The sequence below is a fragment of the Dasypus novemcinctus genome, chromosome 11, assembly GCF_030445035.2.
Source record: "Dasypus novemcinctus isolate mDasNov1 chromosome 11, mDasNov1.1.hap2, whole genome shotgun sequence".
Taxonomy (NCBI): Eukaryota; Metazoa; Chordata; class Mammalia; order Cingulata; family Dasypodidae; genus Dasypus; species Dasypus novemcinctus.
The window spans coordinates 48205591-48226441 of NC_080683.1; the positions used below are offsets into that span (position 1 = coordinate 48205591).

The 20851-nt window shown below is 35.4% G+C and overlaps 2 protein-coding genes across 8 annotated transcripts in view; one reads left to right on the top strand and one right to left on the bottom strand.

The window, feature by feature from the left end:
- MYO6 (myosin VI) overlaps positions 1-7103 on the top strand; it is a 183743-nt gene extending 176640 nt beyond the window's left edge. For 5 of the 7 annotated variants that reach the window (XM_058307050.2, XM_071218553.1, XM_058307053.2 and 2 more), the window contains 3 exons: positions 2139-2165; positions 4543-4761; positions 5302-7103. In XM_058307050.2, the coding sequence (XP_058163033.1) occupies positions 2139-2165; positions 4543-4761; positions 5302-5501 (446 nt within the window). In that variant the 3' untranslated portion in view covers positions 5502-7103. The remainder of the gene's footprint in view (positions 1-2138; positions 2166-4542; positions 4762-5301) is intronic. The other 2 variants (XM_058307052.2, XM_058307055.2) reach the window with 1 other exon arrangement.
- Positions 7104-13071: 5968 nt separating this feature from the next.
- Positions 13072-20851, bottom strand: part of IMPG1 (interphotoreceptor matrix proteoglycan 1) — a 160705-nt gene continuing 152925 nt past the window's right edge. Inside the window, exons 15-17 of the mRNA XM_004464254.2 lie at positions 20576-20771; positions 14648-14720; positions 13072-13149 (exon numbers count right to left, since the gene is read on the bottom strand). Of these exons, the coding sequence (XP_004464311.2) occupies positions 13072-13149; positions 14648-14720; positions 20576-20771 (347 nt within the window). The remainder of the gene's footprint in view (positions 13150-14647; positions 14721-20575; positions 20772-20851) is intronic.

Below are 20851 nucleotides of genomic sequence, written 5' to 3' on the forward strand. Positions count from 1 at the left end.
CCTATTCCTCCCAGAATAGGGTTGTAAACTGGAAGAAGAAAGAAATAAGTTCATGTTTCCTCTGTTAAAATTTTAATTCCAGTGTTTGCTGCAAATATGATTTTACAATAATGTGAAAATATAAGAGTGAAAAAGATGACATTGACTCAGACCAGAGGTTTGCCTAGGTTAGGATTTGATTTTTTGACTAGGAATCTAAAAATGGATTTTTGTTACTTTGTAATGCAAAAAGCAAAGTGATACATTGGAAATTGGAAAACAGAGCAGCAGGTTAGACATACCCTAGTAGAAGCATGTACTAGCTTTAACATTAACTGAGAATGGCTTGATATGTAAGTTGTCATTTCAGTCTTTTAAATTGTAATTGTAATTTCATTTATTCAACTTGCTAATTTTAAACTGGCAAAATTTGTTAACTTAATTCTGGCTAATGCCATGATAATAGCAGATTTAATGCCTTCTTTCTTTTAAGGGGTATATTCTTAGCACTTGACAGTGTGGTTTAGCCAGGGCATGACCCAAGTTGATTTAGAAAATGAACTCTCTGGTATTTTTTGTTTCTCTCACCACCATCTAAGTAAATAAAAGCTATGTTTGAATAGAATGAATTAAATAGTGGAATGTCAATGTTTCTTAGTTGTTGAAAAGAGTAGATTGAGTGAGGAAAACATTGTAATTAGTAAGAGAGATTTTAATGCTAGTGATTGCTCAGTGGATCTCGTCATTCAGAATATAACAATATGGAAGGGCAATGAGAAATGGTAAGTTGGAAGGCCCTCCAAACATGGATTTTCTTGTCACTACCACTCTCTCTCCAAATAAAATTTTGTATCTATGAATTGAAGATGACAGGATTATTCCCTTACCTATTGATTATCTGTGTACCAAGTTTCTAAACATAGATTGTTTTGTGAAAAAGGGCAATTGGCTGTTATTCCCTTTAAAAAGTAATGTTTAATCACAACCTAGCTGGCAGATTTTTGATATGTTATATTTAAAAATTTGTCCATCTGAGATCCACTTCTTAAAACAAAAAGCAATTTATGCTGTTATATTTGGTACGTAAATTCTGAATAAGTACACAAAGATGTCTTGTATTTTTAAAATAAACTTTGATACCATACTCATCTAGCTTCTCCCAAAAAGGAACAATGATACATGGCTCCCCTTGCTGGTTCATGTATTGTTTCCTTTCATAGTGTACTCTTTGGAAGAATAAAAGATTCGGAAAATTTCCTGACAGCCCCATCCAGGTATATAAAAAAATTTAGGAATTTTATGTGGACACAATCTACATATATTTATATATAATCCACATATATTTAGCTTTCAGAGCATTTGATTATGAGTCATATTGAGAATGAAATATAACTTCTCCTCTGAAAAGTCCTTATATTATTTCTCTTTATTTTTTCTCATATAAAATTCGTTCTGACAAAGGAGTATAACTAAAGGAAATGTAAAAGGCACCAAGATGCTTAAAAGATCAGTTGATAAAATTCTATACTTATTAGGGAGCTAATATCTAAAAGAAACTGTTGTTTAGTCTAATATTTAGAAGGCCGAATTCATTATCTTTGACAATTTAAAGTGATGAAAACTTATGATTAACAAAAATATAATTTGTTATTGTATAATTCCCAAAATAAAAATGGCATGTTTAGGATTTAGACATTTGAAGAAACTAAAGCATACTGAGTATAAAAAATTAGCAATGCTTTTTTTCCTTCTAAAGAATATCATTTTCTGCTGACATGGAAGTTACTCTTTTTTAATCATACGAAAATTCTAGTAATTCTTAAAAGTACTATGTCAGTTATTAAGTCAGCCATGTTGGGTTTTTGTTTTGAATATCACTGTGTCCCAAAATTCTAAATGAAATATAAGATTTTGATCCTATTCATATGTGCATCAAACAGAATTTCCTAAAATATGATGAGCCAAATAGCTTTTTTAAAAAAGTCAGAAAGCAATACCTACTTGTAGATAATTCTGAGACTCTTTGGCTTATAGATTGGGAATCTACTTGTTAGGTAACATCACAATTTATAGGAAGGCTTTATAAATTAGAAGAATGTACTCATTTAACAGTTTTGACATTTTTTATCTTTTCATCAACATAAAATATTTGTTCACAGATTTTGCACCATTTTTGAACAATTCACGTAAGTCAAAGGGTGGTAACTCATGAGCTAACTGGAAGATGGGTTAAAAATACTTTATAAAGTACTAACTTCTATTAAACATTATTTTGCTACAATTTTAAGTGGAATTATAGAATATTGGTGTTGGTTCATCTGTATTAGAATATATTTGATATGATGCTTTTATTGGATCACATTAAAACTCTCCCAAATATTTATATATACAAAACAAAATCTAATTTAATATTGTTTTGTCAAATTACTTTCTTTTTAAAAAATGGCATTTAACTGTGAGTATACATCATTCTTCTTATTGTAGCAAAATTTTCTTAATATAGCAGCTGATCTTTTTAGAATAAAAACTAACTTTAGGTGCTGGTTTCAAATACTGTATTTTCAAACACTGATAGTGTATGTATTTCTCTTCAAAGAGATTTGAGTTTTGTATGTTAATGTGCACAGAGTTAATATGTTACCCCCTAATGGGAAGAGGAGATTATTCTATTATTTTATAGCTTCCTAGAATGCTTCCTAGAATTCTTTGGTAATTTAGAAACTTTGAGTCACCTAAGTGTAGAGTAAATTTCTTCTACAGTCAGCTGAGCATTAATGATTTGGATATAGTGCTGTATTCATTTGCTAACTGCTACGACCTGATTTTTTAAGTGCTTGTAATTTATAGTACTACATTCAAAACTTATCTCAGAAAGACAACTCATTTGGGTGCAAAAGAAACACTGTTTAGAAGATAAGATTCAAGGTTTTAACTCTGTCTTTGTACTTTTCCGGGAAGATAATTGTTTCCCCAACAAAATTTCACTTCTTACATTAGAATAAAAGCTATCAAAGACTTTCTATTTGACTTCTTAATATATTTAATTTACTGGAAGCTGTTATTTTCTATGTACTTTTAAGTCATAGAAGAAAAAATTAGGCTAATGGGTGATCCTCAGTATCATATAAGTTTCCTGTTGACTTGACCGTAAATTCCAATTACATACTTACTATGGAAAAAAGATGTTTTTGTTTTGTTTTGTTTTGTTTACCCTTTTGAACTTAGTTTTGAGTTAGCATATTTTTTATATCTTAGCAAAGTAGGTAATATTTAAAAGTTGTAATAGAAACACTTAATTGTAAGTTGCTTTGAGGGAACAGGAATAAAAGGATAAACAAACATCTCTACTAATATGCTAAAGGTAATGGGACTTTTTAAAGTCACTAACAAAACTGGGCTTCTGTTTCATTCTGTCTTGGGCATATATAGCTCTGCTAAATCACTCTTTGCTTTTTCTAGTTCGCAAGAAATCAATTCAACAGCTATAAAGATTTTGCTATCTCTTGATATAAAAAGCAGAACAAGAGTACTTTCATCCTTTCCATATTTGGAAATTCTTACAGGAGCCATGTGGCTGTTCTTGCCTTACATGTCATATATATTATATAATTTTTAATTGGCACACTTAGCTTTTCACAGTGAGCTTCTTAATTGAGCTGCAGTAAACGGTTGGTCCACTTTCAAAGTTGTGAGTTATAAAGCATATTAAACAGGCTTATTAAAATATACTGCTAAAAGATGTAAAGTCATTGCCTCAGGGAAATATTTGCAGATATTTTGCAGATAAAAACCCAGCTGTTCAGTACTGAAAATTGGAAAAATATTGACATAAGTGCAATGCCCAGTGTTAGGCAAAAAGCAAGGATTTTTCTTTTCTATTGGTGAAGAGAACCAAATACATACTTTATACCTATTTCAATGGATCTTATTCCAAGAAAAATTTGATTTCAGAGTAAGTAAATATATTTGAGGGAAGAAAGTTCATACTTACTGTTTCGAATTTTTTCCATTAAGTTTGTTTCCTTAAATTTACTGAAATATCTGTGTTATTTTGGCTGTTTTCAATCCCAAAATTAATTGGTAAGAGAAAAAAATTTTGCATCTTATGCTTTTATGTGGAAATTGTGTTTAAATTGACAAAATATTTGTATCCTTCATATTTGTGAAATTACTGTTCATTTTTTTAATCATGAATAGTCTAGTAAAAATTATTTGAAGGAAAAACATAAGTCTAGTAAATGGTCCTGGTTTGCTTTCTTGCTGTTTACGTTTATTTTAAGTTAACTGATTTAGTAATTTGTGGGAATTTGCTAGAGATTTGTTGTTGCAGTGTGTGTGTATTTGCAATGCCAGGGAACATCTTCAGGGAAAGAAAATCCTAAGAAATCACACTCTCAAGTGTATTCATTTATTTATGTCTTGTTTTAAATTTATTGCCAGGAACTTCCCTTCTCTTCCTCCCCTTCCTCCTCTTTTTTTGACATTTTCTTGCATTTCAGGATTAAAGTCTGTTTTCTTTATCCCCTGGGCTGCTGGTGTAACTTTGCTTGTTCTGTATAATAGCTCAGCAGAACCCAGTGGCTCAGCTTCCTGCCAGGCAGCAGGAGATTGAAATGAACCGACAGCAGCGCTTCTTCCGCATTCCATTCATACGTCCTGCAGACCAGTACAAAGACCCGCAGAATAAGAAAAAAGGCTGGTGGTATGCCCATTTTGATGGACCATGGATTGCCCGGCAAATGGAACTCCATCCTGACAAGCCACCCATCCTTCTTGTGGCTGGTGTGTATGATTCACATGAAAAAAAAAATTATAAAACAAAGTAAATGAAAGGATTATAAACCTTCTGAATATAAACGTTCTAATATAAATGTAATAATTCATTAAATTCAGGGTCGAGGGCATGGAGTTTTGCAGTTAAATCATGTTTCCAGTTAATTGAGAATGAACTGATTTATAATGTGAAATTGCCTGGATTAATTATGTCCTCAGAGAGCACATGGAAACTTATTCTATGTCTTGAGAACCTTTTCATTGTGTTTAATTGTATCAGTTGATTTGTAATGGCTTGAGGAAATGTAGCATTTTTATCAACCTTGATTTCTTGTTTAACTGTAGTGTTAGGTTTCAAAAGTGTGCTTGGTGGGGGACAAATTTAAGATTATATATTAAGTAGATTTAAGACTGGGAGGAAATAAAATCTTAAAACTTAGAAACTAAGAGCATCTTAAACTTATGAGAATTGATAAGTAGTTTAAGTGTAAAGTTATTGGATATGGTTCTGAAAAGTGATATGGTAATTTTCTGCTTTCTCATGTGTAGGTAAGGATGACATGGAGATGTGTGAGCTGAACCTGGAAGAGACAGGCCTAACTCGAAAGCGTGGTGCTGAGATTTTGCCAAGACAGTTTGAAGAAATTTGGGAACGCTGTGGAGGCATCCAGTACCTACAGAAAGCAATTGAGAGCAGACAGGCTAGGCCCACATATGCAACTGCCATGCTACAGAATCTGTTAAAGTAAACATTGCATGCTAACAAGATAGCTGGGAGCCCTTCTATGGTACTAGGGTGTGTGCCCCAGAGATTTAACCATTCCGTGATCATGCTAGAGTTACTTATTCAAAGTGAACAGGTGTTATTAATTATGTTTTTTTTGTTAATTTAAGGTTAATTATGGTAGTGAATTTGGGACCTAAAAATTATTTTCTTGTATCCAGCTTTAAACCTGTCATTAGGTTAACACTTGGACAGATTCTGACATTTCTCATCCTTTGCCAACAAATTACCTTAAGTGCATACTAATTGTTCTCTAGAAAAGAGAATTTTTAGAAAAAATTCAGAATACTTGCTTTTTAAGGATGGTTCAGGAGCATATAACTGGAATAATCACACCTTAACTTAAATTTCTTACAAGAATTAAGGCACTTAAAATGACCAGGACACTGATGTTTTGGTCTGCAATGCTGTATATTTTCTTTACTTGATTTTCAGAAATTAATGGAAATTTTCCCTAAAAGTGGAAACTTTGATCTCTCTCCTTCTTTATAGTATGTTTTCATTTCAATGAAGTAATTCTCCCTAAGTTCTAGAATTCTTGAAAGAGCATTAATTAATTTGATGTATTATGCCTTAATACTTATAGTATAACTGCCCAGATGTGTTTTTCTTGTATAGCACATTGGGAGTTCTAAGAATGTTCTTTTTATATTACATGAACAAATAAAAGAAATTCAGATAATTTAAATACTTGGAAGTTTAGAAATAACTTTCATTTCATTTAGAAAAGGAAATAGGTTTTAGGGGCACTGTGGCTTAACTGGACTGAATTTAAATGTTTTCAACTTCATCTCAGTTCCAATTTTTGTGTCAGAATCTTGTCCAAGTTGTTTCATATGATTTAAGCTAGTATTCTGCTTCAAATGTCCTTTTTTTTCGGTAATTCCTACTGTCTTTTTTTGGCCTTTGAGATTTTGATAACTGTAGAGTTGTTTTATAAGCTTTGTAATTCAAAAGTCCCTGTACTTAGTAATTGCTTATTTCACATACTTGATACTTTTTTTAAAAAGTTTTCTTTGTGTGCTGTTAATTTTGATCAAATGTTAGTAGTTTCTAGCCTAATATTTATGACTTTCATAATAGGAATTTGGAGACAAAAATATATTAAGGAATAGTGTTGGCATAATCCTAAGAAGTCTTGTTTGTATCTTAGAATAAAATTAGAAAATAAAATATTCTCTGCACCTTTTTTCCCTGATTTTTAAAGATACTAACCTTTGAAATGAAGGCCCAGTGATTTTTTTTTTTTTTCCTAGAAAGGATATTTCAGTTAGGAAAATGGTTCCCAACTGATTAGATTATGTTTGTGGGCCACAGATACTGTTTCAGAATGGCCTCTCATGTGTCTCAGTACAGAAATATTTATTTATTATGATACTGTGCAAATGATTGTTTTCTGTTAAAGAAAGGAAATGGTCCTGTCTGTGCTCTTAATTGAGAATGTGAATGTGATTATCTTTGAAGTCTGTGTTACTGCCTAGATTCACCCACCATTCTGGCTGTTTGATCCTGTGATTGATGATAGAAGGTCTAGTTACTGAAATAAACAACTTCTCTCTTTTTCTCATCTCTTGCCTTTAATTGGTATTTTTATTCTTATAGGATAATGAATAATAAACTTTGTTTCTTAAACTAGTATTGAGGAAGTGCTTGAAGAAAATTTAGTACCCAAATTAATTTTTTTCTTTTTTTGTTTTTTGGTACGGGGGGCTGAGGATTGAACCTGGGGCCTCTTATATGGGAAACCAGTCTAAACCAACTGAGCCACATTGGCTTCCTGATTTGGGTTTTCTGTTTGCTTTGCTTGTTGTTTGTTTTTGTTTTTTTTTCAGGAGACACCAGGAACCCAACCTGGGCCTTCCATATAGGAGATGGGTGCTCAACTGCTTGAGCTACATTTGCTCCCCCCAAATTGATTTTTAATGACTTGTCCCTTTAGTGGTATTTTCAGAAATGGTCTACATATATCTCCTAGATAAAATAATTGACACTAATGAAAAACTAATCCAAAAGGTTAAAATTATTGCATTCAGAGAGCTTAATATTTTGAAGAACTTAGTAGAAATATATATATCACAGCAAACATTGTTTTAAGTGTTTAGATTTTTATTTTAATAATTAATAAAATTATAGTTAATCCATTTTGTTTCTAATTATGTCATATAGCTGTCCTAGAATTTACCTACTTAAAGTAATCTCCTGAGGTAATTTTGACTTCAAGGAGAACTGCCCTAATTCAGATATATTTTCAGTAACCTACATAAAATAGATGCATATACATACAGAGGACCATTTTCTGGAGAAACCTAGGACCACATTATCCTTTAAGAGACACAACATTCTCAAAGTGTTGATGCAGCTGCTTTACTATGTTCACAATTAAACACATAAAAGCTAGGTGTAAACTGTAGGAATCAAAAGCAAGTTAATTCATATTTTCATCAGTCATGTTAAGACTTAAAATTAGAAGCTTAAGCCAATATACTGTATGTTAAGAATTAATCTACTCTTAAATGCTTGTCTTGCTCAATGCCAGTTCCTTAGTTTATAGTTTTGTAATGGTGAGTACATATAATATATTAAAAAGAAAAGGACAAAATGTTTTTATATTCAACTCAATTATAAATGTAATTCCTAATTCCATTAACAGATTTGAGGTATGTATTATGAGCTGTGGGTGTGCATTGAGAGAACAAAGTTTCTCTAATACACATATGTCAAGAAAACACTGAGTTTTCTTAGTTGTAAAGTTGGGGTGGTAACACCTTCTAAGAGATTATGTGAAGATGAAATAAAAGAATGCACATAGAAGCATAAGCCTACACAGAGGACATTCTATTGTTAAATTCTGCTTCTTATCATGCCTTTTTGTAAGTCATTCTTTCCAGAACAGACTGAAACGCTTTTGTTTTGCACGCAACCAAGAAGAGATTATCTAAGTGGAAAATAAGTGGTGTTCGTAAAACCTTATATAGAGAATAGAAAACCACAGGCAAGAATAAAAATGAGGATTTATTGTTTGTAGAACTTCATTAATTGGATCTTTCTTTAAAGATATTTTCATTCACAGGTTATTGCTATGGTTCTCAGGGGATCCAAATATTTAGGTTTTGGTTTTTGTACTTACAGTATGTTGACAGTACTTAGATAAACAGAATAAATATTTATTGACTAAAGCATTTAGTTAATTGATATGGTGCTAGTGGTAGATCTACCTCTTTTTATGAATGAGGAAAGAGATGATCCAGCAAAGTCAAGTAATTTAGTTTTAAGCCTTGAAAGACCTATAAATGCCTTTGTTCCAAACATATCATGTGGAGCAAAAAGAAACAAAATAAGCAAACTTTTGTAGCCCCTGAAGGATTAACAAAGGGTTGCTCCTCTGTCCTTTCACACCTTCAGAAGTTAGGTTTTTTTCTCTATTTATGATTTACCAGAAGTAGTAACTACTGAGATTGTTAATTACAGCCAGAAGAAAAACTGACAAGGGAGGGCAGGGATATCTAAAATGAGAATAAGCACAAGTCAGGGGGAGCACAAGTCTGTGAGCAGTTGCTCACAGAAAGAGAGCAGTGGTGGAAGAGAAAAGGAGGTGTGCAGTTAACATTCTGCAACCCCCCAGGTTGAAATTAATAAATTTTAGGTGACCAAAAGCTCTTACGTCTTTGCTAATTTTTAGAATGAGTAATGTGTGATAAAGAGTAGAATCTATAGTTATTAAAACTTGGATCAAGATAGACCTAATATATAAATTATTAGCATTTAGAAATGTCACTGCCACACTGGAGATAGCCAGCAATAAGTAGATATTCTCTGTACATAAACCTCATGAAAAGGTAAATTGAAGATACTATCAGACTTAGAGCTTGCCCATACCAGAATCAGATTTTTTAATACAATCAAGGTCAATTCAATTCGATGTATTCTTTCATCCTCATCACTAACTTAATATATGAAGTAAGTTTGGTTGTCTCAGGAGTTTTTCCAAAGACAATAAGGAAAAATGAATGCACATTCAAAAGGAGAATTGCTATTCTAATTTGTACCTATGCAGAATCTCACCTTCAAAAAAACCCTTATAGGTTTATTAAGTGGTCCTTTTCCTTTAACCTCCGAAATTCCTCTAGTTGCAATTATTGCTTAATTTTTCCTTCTTTCATTAAAAATGTATACAATACTTTTCCAAATTACTGATGTACTGGAAATACATATAATAAATGTAAATGCTTTCTGTGTTTAAAGTTCTCTTGCATTTGTACTTTTTTTAAAAATTAAATTTTTTTTAAGATAGTTGAATTACATAAATGTTACATGAAAAGTATAGGGGATTCCCTTATACCCCACTTCCCACACCTCACAAATTTTCCCACATTAACAACATCCATCATTAGTGTGGTACATTCATTGCAATTAATGAACACATTTTGGAGTATTGCCACTAAGTGTAGATTAAAGTTTACATTGTAGTTTACATTCTCTCCCACACAATTCTGTCGGTTACGGCAAGATATATAATGGCCTGTATCTGCCATTATTGCAGTGGCATTCAGGATGATTTCCAAGTTAGTAAAATGCCCCTATATTACACCTGTTTTTCCCTCTCCCTGCCATCAGAACCTTCAGTGGCCACAGCTTCCACATCAATGATAAAATTTCTACCATTGGTAGAATCACAATAAGTCTATAGTGGAATACCCGTAAGTCTACTTTAGTTCATTCCCCAGTCCTGAGGGTTCTGGAATGGTGATGCCCACTCCACCTCTAGTTGAGAGGGAGCTTTGATCCCAAACGACTGATGAATGGGACTCTCTTGTTTGAAGTTACAGACTCTTGTTCCTTGGTATGGTGGTTGTCCATCTTCTTCTTGTTAGTTGTCCTGGGTGAATCCAGTGAACTGGTGAGTAGGTGTTGCAACTCAGTTGAGATTCAGGGCCCAGCTGGCACATGGACAGCCCAAAGATTTAAGTATCTTGGATGTGCACTTACCAACAATAGTACTGCTTATAGGTTCAAATAGAAGGGACAGTAGAGCCATGTGTAGGGAAACCACAGCCGACTCCAACTCTGTCACACTAGGGAGCATAAATTCTAAAGTAGGGCCCACTGGCAAGGCACCAAACTCCGGAGCTATCTGCCCTGACTATATAGTGTCTGGATGTCTTCAGAGTCCTCAGGATACATGCATCTTGTGCTTTTAATTACTAAGTTAACACGAATACACAACACAAGTTACAGGGTGCTATAAACAAACAAGTTGTAAATATTGCGTATGTTGGCCATGTCTCAGATGGAAAAAATTGGAGAAGTTTGGGATCCCAAAACTTCTTGCAGTCACCAGTGCTGGAAGCCACATGCTAGGTGGCTACAGGAAAGAAGCAAGGAACTTAAAATTTATGGAATCTTCCTTGAGCTTTGGCCCAAACTCCTATGAGATCTTCATCCAGGTAACTGGCAGGACTGTGTTTGAGCCATGAGTAATCATTTTGCCTAAATTAGAGGCAAACAATATCTTACCTGCCTTTCCCCAGACTCTTAAAAATCTTGTTTGTGATAAGACCAAAAAAGAGTCCTCCTCAATGCTTCAAGTCATTTGGTCTATGCAGCCTACTCCACGCCCCTCATCTGAAACCTGTGGTCCTGGTGGTTCTTTTGAGAGTGGAGGGAGACTGAGGCTCTCAACTCATCAGCTCTTCTCTGGCCGGCCAGAAGATAGGTGGTCCAAAGAGTAAGGCATATGCCCCAAAAGAAGACCTTCCCCACAGGAGATAAGAATATTTACCTACTTCTCTTTACCCACCAAAACCTAGGGGTTGGGCATGTTATGTATATTTGGTAGTGGTAGATTTTTATTTTCTGTCTTGACAGGAATTTTTTCTTGTGCTTTTGGTAAGCCTATTGTGTTTTTCCTCTGGGAAGTTCCAGGGATATGGAGGAGGGTAGGTAATCTCTTGCCTCCATTCTTAGCTCTATGGCATCTTGTCACCATATCCCAACTCAGAGTCCTTGTCACATGTCATATCTTTTTACTTTTGGGGAGGATTGAGGTGGGAATAAGGGCAAAAGCAATACATTTGTGAAACCAGTGCACTTGAATTGTCAAGGGTTAGTCATCAGGGTGGGAAATAAAAGGTCATCGCTACTATTAGGAAAGATTTTATTATTTTTTTATTTTTGAAGATTAAGGTTTAATACTGGTGCTGCCAGGAGTGATTAATATATTGCTATCTTTTGGTGGCATTAAATTCTTCACATTTTAAATCATTTATCTTAATCCATAAAGCAACACCAGAGAATAGCTAATAAAACAGACACATTTTACTATAAACCTATGAATATGGAGCTTATATTTTATTGAAATTAAGTTTCTGTAGCAAATATATTTGATAACATATAACATTTGAAAAGGATATTGTGGGAGGCGGGTAGAGCTCAGTGGTTGAGTAAGTGCTTCCCACATACAAGGTCCTGGGATCAATCCCTAGTACCTCCTAAAAAAACAAAAAAGAAAAGGATATTGGGGAGCAGATGTAGCTCAGTAGTTGAGAACCTGCTTCCTGTGTTATGAGGTCCTGGGTTCATTCTCTGGTACCTCCTAAAAAAAAAAAAAAACCCTGATGGATTCATTTTTCATTATCACATTGAAAATTTGCTCAACTAGAAATTGATGCCAATCTGGGTATACACATGCAGAAGTTAGCGTGATGAGGTTTTCAGTGAAGTTACTAAACAGTAGGAAGACTTAATCCATTTGTTATGGAAAACATGAATTGGTCATATCACATAGTACACATAGTACAAGCTTACTTCTCCCCTCCCCCCAATATAGTGTCCTCCTTTAAATAGTTTTCTTTGCCTGTGCAGTAACACAAAAGCAAGATTTTAAATGCTGTGTATCTGATACCTTGATTGTCTTCTAAGGAACTATTCATAAATTAGTGGCAGCAAAATAACCTACTGTATAGACAGTAATTGCTTATATAAAACTAATGTAATCAAGAACTCAAGATATGTATATATATTCTACAGTCATTGATGTTTTGGAGCATATATGCACTTACCACAGTGTTTACATAGTATATACATTACATACATTTATGTACATTATAACTTAAAAAGAGCTTTGCTTCTGAATATACTGTTCAGTCTCCAAAAGCTATGAGTTGCAATTCCAAATGATCTGAGTAATATTTTAAGGACAACCAGAAGGAAGCCTGATTTACTATCACCATGGTAATTTATTTGTTAAGAAAACATCCAAGAAGGGTCAAAATACGTTTTACTGTGTTTTGGGTTTTAATAATAAGCATCTTTTTCTTCAGAACTCATCAGTCATCAAGTACATATTGAATCTCTCATGTATTTGAAAGATGGTGGGTGCTGGTTCTTCAATGTTGACTGTATACCTAGGTTCCTATTACCAGTGAAGATGCCTGTTTATGTTTTCAGGATGTTGACAAAGTAAGTACAGTATTCTTTGAGAAAGCAAATCATCATTCTTGAGATAGATTAAATGATAATTTGTACATTTTCAAATTTTAATTTCCTTCCCAACCTTGATGATTACATTTTTTATATCCTACAGTCAGTAGTACAGAATTTCTTTTCCTGGTTACCTAGAAAAGAAATAGTTTAACATAAGAACTTGAACTAGCAAGGTCAAAGCAATGGTTCCTTCCAATATTACTTCTGGTGGAACCAGGGAGATTTCTAAGAGAACATGCATGCCCTTTAGGATATCTCCTTGTAAAGGATGAAGCTGCCCCCAAATATTCTTAATTATAACCTACTAGGAATGCATTTTATCAAGCTTATTTAGATTCTCAGTCTGATTCATCTCTTGGGGCAGGGATGACAAAAAATCTGTGAATGAATGTCACCATGTGCCCTTTCAGCAATCATAGAAGACATCATTAATCTATTACAACACTTTTCCTTATTGAACTCAAATGTGTCCTCTTGCATCTCTTTCAACACAACAATCACAACACTAATAATCAGTGACTTATATTTGCCTTTACTGCCATGAATAGATGTTCTTCAAATTTACTTACTGCCGTGAAAAATATCACTTCCTTTCATTCACTACAAAGTTCCTTCATTTGATGTGTACTTCAGGATTTAATGGATGTTTGTTTTGCCCTGGACATCTTGTCAATATCAGATCTTTTCTCATGTCATTTTATAGCCATAGTCTGAACCTTTTTCTGACTTCCCTATTTTGGGGACCTCAGGGACTCAAAATGACACATCTTATTCCCAGTGTGCATTGTTTTACATGAAATTATGATTAGTATTTGGTGTGATTCTCTCCATATCCTTCTTGATTGTATCCTAACTGTGCTAACTCATTTCAAGAGCTAGTTTTGAGGTTATTTCTTTGCATCTAGCACTAGAAATCGCAGGTAACATGGACTTTGGTTGATTATTATCCATGTTTACCAATCAAAGGCAATGTGTAATTTTTGAAACTAGATCATTTTAGGCTAAAATTTTCTACCAAAGTTATATTTTAAAAAACACCCATATAGATTATATTTAGATTGGTTATAGACAAGTTTTCCTTGGCAAAATATATTTCAGGGTACTAAGTTGAGTATTTTACAAGAGATATAGTACTTTGGAAAGAACATTTATCTGAGCATGAACTTTTAGGGTTTCTGAAGTCACTCAATACTCACAAACCATCTTTTTTCATATTTTTCTACATATTTTTGCTTTACCTACTTTTACTTAAAATCAAAAGATATATTTTACAAGAATCTACATAAAATTATTCAGCCTCAAAAATATAAATGATTTGTTGAAATACATTTGAGAAATCACATATTTATATGAAAAGGTAGGACATACTGTAAAATATTTAGATTGATTCTATTTTATTGTTCTGTCTGCACGTTTTAGTTAATGCCAGCCTTCTGTCTCTATCCTTCTTGGACCAGGAAATATAGTTTTTCTTTAAAAAAACTGAATTAAAAAGCCCAGTAAATAAGAAAAGTACTCATACTTATCTCTATTTAAAATAAGAGTTAGGCACAGAAATGTCTTAAGTTTTCTTCAAAATTAGAAATCATTAATTAAAACCAAAATATAAAAGTATAAGTATGATTTTGCCTTGTTAATTTGCATATGCTGGAACTTTTTAGTGCTAGTTTTGTGAGCTTGGTTTTTAGAGTAATCTGGTGGTCTACAAAAGAAAGCAAAAACTTGATATCCTGTTTCCTGGGCTTATCAACACTGCTAGCAATTACTATTAATTACATAATAAGTTATTATAACGTGTGAAAATGGACAATGTATTTTTGCAGGTCTCCTCCCTTAGAATTGGAAGAAATAGGCTTTCTGCAAACCTTCCCTCCCTGAGTTTTGCCTTCCAGTTGGCTTCCTGTTTTTTAGGCACTGGTCTCAAGAGGATTGCATGGAGTTTAAGGAAGAGAGGAGTGATAAATTCATCTTGCAAAAAGTGGAGTTATTTTTCAAGTAAACTTATGAGTTGTGAATGCTGAAGAACAACATCATAGCATTTTGTTCATATAATTTAAAAATAAAATGTATGTAAAACTTTGATGTATGTAATTCCACACTTTTCTATATATTTTTTATATAATTTTTGATAGTCATGTGTGCATATTTTGCACCTTGCTTTTTTCCTCTTTACATTAGAAAATCGGTATACTATTTGGGGGATACCTTCTGATCTATGTTCCTTTACTGGGAAATAGTTCTCTTTCTGCCATCATATTCTTTCCATTACAATTTAGGGGTAAAGGGGACGATAGCCATCACTACAGGAAGGAGGGAATATCCTGTCAATCCTGGTGCTCGGTGAGAAGAAGGCAGAGGAGAGAGACGAAGCTTAAGGAGGTTGAATAGCATTTCTTGTTCTCCCTAACACCACGTAAGGCAGGATTTTCAGTTCCTACATGTCCTGGTTGGGAAATTTGGAGTCTCTGATAATACCAGTGGACAGCAGTCATCTGGAATCAGAATCCAGAGATCACAGTGTGATGGGAATATGGGATTAGGAACTTTCCAAAGGACCTGGTGAGACCAGGAGGAAACCCACCCCATAAACCCAGATACCACTTGGAGAAGAGAAAGGGGGGGGGGCGGATCTTGGAGCTTGATCATGTATTCCAAGAGAACTGAGTTACCTAAAGAGATTGCCTAAAATAGCAATCAGATGACGTTTTAAAAGCTGGATTGGACTAAATCAAACTCTAACCCCTGTCCCGAGCCCCTCCATCCATTAGACAATAGATTCATAGGGAGTTTAAAACAACTATCCTGGTTTAAGAAGTGCCCCCTCCCCCGTTTTTTTGTTGTTTTTACCTCTGAAGTGTAGTGTGGGTAATCCTGTGACCTTGCTGTAGTTATAATAAATACTTCCATGTTATCAAAACCTCATAGATGTCAATTGTACTATCATTTACTTAATCTGATCCCTGTATTTGCAGACAATTTTCATTATAATAATAATGACACTGAGAACATATTAGGCCTTCAAGTTTTTTAAAATGAAAAATGTTTAGATCCGAAGAGGAAAACTCAAATAATTTTTTTAAGATCTAGATTTGCATTTTCTGTTTATGTATAATAATAATTGTGATTAATAAAAGTCAAAATCATTAAGCTCAAAAAGGGACCTTTGCGTCTTTCCAGCGGTAACGACCTCCCCACCAGAACATGCCTCTCGCAAAGGACCTCCTCCATCCCTCTCCAGAAGGAGAAAAGAGGAAACACAAGAAGTGCCTGGTGCAGAGCCCCAATTCCTACTTCATGGGTGTAAAATGCCCAGGATCTATAAAATCACCATGGTCTTTAGCCATGCACAAACAGTAGTTTTGTGTGTGGGTTGCTCCACTGTCCTCTGCCAACCTACAGGAGGAAAAGCAAGGCTTACAAAAGGATGGTCTTTAAGATGGAAGCAGCACTAAAAGCACCCTGAAGGAAGATGAGTGGGATACCATCCCAATAAAAGGGACCTTTGCAAACAAAAATTTTGTTTATTCATGGGAGAACTTTGCCAAGTAAATTCCTAGAGCAAGTGTATCCATGTATAGAACATCTAAGATTGAGGGAAATGAAAAATGTATGGGACGTATTCATAAGTGTAGGAAAAGAATAGAAGGAAAATAAAGGTGAAAATATAATGAATGACAGTGACTTCACAATAAGAATGACAATAAGAATAACTGAGTCAACTGAAGTTGCTTGTTGTGTGTCAATTGACTTGTCTTGCCCTCAATCTCATTTTCCTATCTCTTTCTTAACTTTCAGGTAAAATAACAAAAATGCAGTTGTGTTTACAATTCCTTAGAGGCTGCTGCTTTCAAAGTTACAACATAGAGTGTTCTCAACAGATTTGCTTTAGAGTTCTGGGTTAAGTGCCATGTAGGGAATCTTAGTTATTCCTTAAAAGGCTACCCTTCCTTAATAATTATCAAAGAATGCTACCAATGCTAACAGCTATTGCTACTGAGCAGTTTGCGCTGAGCGGCATCCAATTTATTGCTTACCTAAACCTATGCATGTATTCCTATTATTATTCCGATTATATAGGTAAGAAATTTGAGGCTAAAGGGAAGAAAATGCTTGCTCAAGTTCACACGTGATTAGGGACAGAGCTGGAATTTGAACTTGGGTCTAACTTTAAAACCTCTAATCTTGGCCATTGTCTTACTCTATGGTTGATTGGTTTGTAATTGGTTAGCGATCCTCGTATAAGTAAACAGAGCCACATAAACGATGGTATCTCATGAGAAACTGAAATAACTGATGGGAGGGAGAGCAGGGCTTGCAAATTCAGAAGGCTCCCTCAGAGCACCCATGTGCTCCGCTCTCTTTTCCACTGAGAGTCTGTCTGAGGCAGCTCATGGAGCAGCTGGGGATTGTCCTGGTGTTAATGATAACAGGGTTTAATAATTAAAAAGCAATATTTAACCAGTGAGTTGGCAGAACTGGGGTGGGAGGGGGCGTTCTTTCTCCTCCGTCCTTCCCTTCCTCCCGCCTCTCTCCCGCCTCTCTCCCTCCTTTCCACTTTCTTTGCTCTCTTCCTCTTCTTTTTTATTTTTTTTAAAAAGATTTATTTATTTACTTAATTCCCCCCCCACCCCGGTTGTCTGTTCTCTGTGTCTATTTTGCTGCATCTTGTTTCTTTGTCCCTTCTGTTGTCGTCAGCGGCACGGGAAGTGTGGGCGGCGCCATTCCTGGGCAGGCTGCTCTCTCTTTCACGCTGGGCGGCTCTCCTCACGGGCGCAAGGATGGGGCTCCCCTATGCGGGGGACACCCCTGGGTGGCAGGCACTCCTTGCCCGCATCAGCACTGCACATGGCTCCACATGGGTGGAGGAGATCCGGGGTTTGAACCGCGGATCTCCCATGTCGTAGACGGACGCCCTAACCACTGGGCCAAGTCCGTCGCCTCTCTTCCTCTTGCTTTCCTTTTTCTCTCCTTTCTTCTTCCCTCTCTCCTTTCCATTTTCTCTCCCTTCCTTCCTATTGCCTAGTGGCTAACATGGTGACTTATGGTGAATTGAATTAGTCTTAACAAAGGATCCGTGACCTTGAATTGAAATTAATATTTCTCTTGTGGGCATGTGTTGATATATTTATTAAATAATACACAGAATAGTGTGGACTTAGTAAGGAGTCTGTGGTTTTCACCTGACTGGCAAAGGGGTCCATAGAAGAAAAAAGGTTATGCACCCCTGGTCTAAGGAGCATCAATATTCCTGTATGTCTGGACACCATTCTTTCACTATGACAGCCTAGAATTAAAATGATCTTTCTTACTCAATGAAGAGGCATGTTTAAAATTACAGATTGTACTGGGATCTGAAATAATTGATAGGGCTGATTCAAATAAAAACTGAGTACATATCTGTTCACAACTGCCACATGCAACCTTCTCCTTATAATACCTTTTAGGGGCTGAGTGCATTGACTCTCTCTTCCTTTTCCTTTTTTTTTTTTTTCTTTCTTTGATATTACACAAGTGATACATGAACATATTCTCATTATAAAAAATTTGGCTCCCAGTCTTCTCCACTGTTAAGTGGAGTGATTGTTAAGTGTATCTATCATTCCATACATATGGCAATGCCATATGGTTGAATCTAATATACCGATAAGTACACACTTTATTATTCATTTTTTAAAACATAAACAGGATCTATTTTCTTGCAATTTGCTTTACTCCTTTAATGATATCTCTTGTTTTTTTTCTATGCCAGCTCTGTTAGAGGTGTATTATTGCTTTTAACTGCTACCTTCCATGGTGAAGAATTCACTACAGATTATTTAACTAGTTCCCTATTGATGGGCTGTGAAATGGTTTCATGCTTCAAAGCATCCTAACATTAAAGCGGGCAGAGATTGCAGATGCACAATTCATAGAAGAAATACAAATGACCAATACAACATAGAACATGCTCAATCTAACCATTACTAGGGAAATCCAATTAAAACAATAAGGAGGTATCATTTGTTGCACAAGAGTTTGAAAAAGATCTTCAAGGAAGCAGTGAATATTTTTGTATGTATGTTTTAGTGCACAGGCACAAGTTTTTGTAGGAATAATTGTCTACAAGTAGAGTAGCTGAGGAAATTTAAAAAGGTGATAGAAAGTGATAATTTCTCTTGAAACAAAAAAGGCTTTTCCAATTTACATATCCACCAGAAATGTTTGACTGATCTAATTTTGCCCTATGTTACCCACATTAAATAGAAGCCTTCTGAGGGCACAGTCCACACTGTGGACCTTATTTGGGTATCACAGGACCCAGTAAAGAATTAGGAACTGTAGTATTCCCTGTTTTTCATAAGGCTACCTATAGGCGGTGGACTTGGCCCAGTGGTTAGGGCATCCGTCTACCACATGGGAGGTCTGCGGTTCAAACCCCGGGCCTCCTTGACCCGTGTGCAGCAGCTGGCCCATGTGCAGTGCTGGTGCGAGCAAGGAGTGCCCTGCCACGCAGGGGTGTCCCCCGCATAGGGGAGCCCCACACGCAAGGAGTACACCCCGTAAGGAGAGCCGCCCAGCGTGAAAGCAAGTGCAGCCTGCCCGAGAATGGCGCTGCACACACGGAGAGTTGACACAACAAGATGATGCAACAAAAAGATTACCGTGCCGCTCACAACAATAAAAAAGGGGACAAAGAAGACGCAGCAAATAGACACAGAGAACAGACACCCGAGGTGGGGGGGGAGAGAAATAAATAAATAAATCTTAAAAAAAAAAAATAAGGCTACCTACACCCAAATGTCTGGTTATTTAATAGAAGCCAATTATATCTTGACTCCTTTTCCTTCTTCTAAAGAAATTCTCTTAATTTTTCTGTCTAGAAAGTGGACGATTGATTACATATCATAACACATGTACAAAATGGACTGCTATGCAGTCATTATAAATGATGTTTTAGAAAATATTTAATGACATGGGGAAATGTCCTAAGTATAAATGCTGACTCTAAAACACTAAGACAGTCTGGTTCCATTGCATTACAAAATTCTGTATAAAAATGTACACCAAAAGATAATAGTGAACAATGTGATGAATTGCACATGATCACTTTCTTTCTAATAATTTGCTGTTTTTCAGCTTTCTTATGATAAATGCTACTATATTTGCAAATAAGGAAACAAAAATTTTATGTGTGCATATATATATGTATGTATGTATCTCTCTCTCTCTCTATTCCTCAGTTAAGGTAGGCCATGTGGTATATTGTCCTAAAACAGACATGGGTTATTTTCCTCCCCTACAGGTCTTTAAAAAATACTGTGGAAAGGCTTAGAGCATGGTTTTCAAAATGTGGTCCCTGGACCAGCAGCATCAGCCTTACCTGTGCTGTACCCAAACCTGCTGCATCAGAAACATAATAGAGTGGGGTCTAGCCATGTATTTGGGTGATTCTGATGCTCCTTGGGTTTGAGAACCATGGGTTTAAAGGACCACTGTATGACTTCATTCTAACGATGGGTTTCTTGGAAGTAAAAGTAACGAATTCTTGAGTCTGTAACATTAGTGCACTTGACCCACCTGCACGTGTCTCCGTTGCCCTGGCTGACTTCACATTCCTCTCTGGGCATACAGACGCCTGGGTCCAGGTGGTCCAGGCCCCCCTGGCTCTCGTACCCGGGCCTGCACTGACATTCTGCTTCTTTGGTCCACTCATTTTTTATACACTGGGCAAATTCGCCACAGGCCAGGAATTTGCAGGGATCTGCTTGATCAGCTGGAAGAGATGATACAGAATTTTAATGAATGCATGGATGCTTAAGCAATGGAACTGGCAGAAGTTGAAGGTAAGAGGCA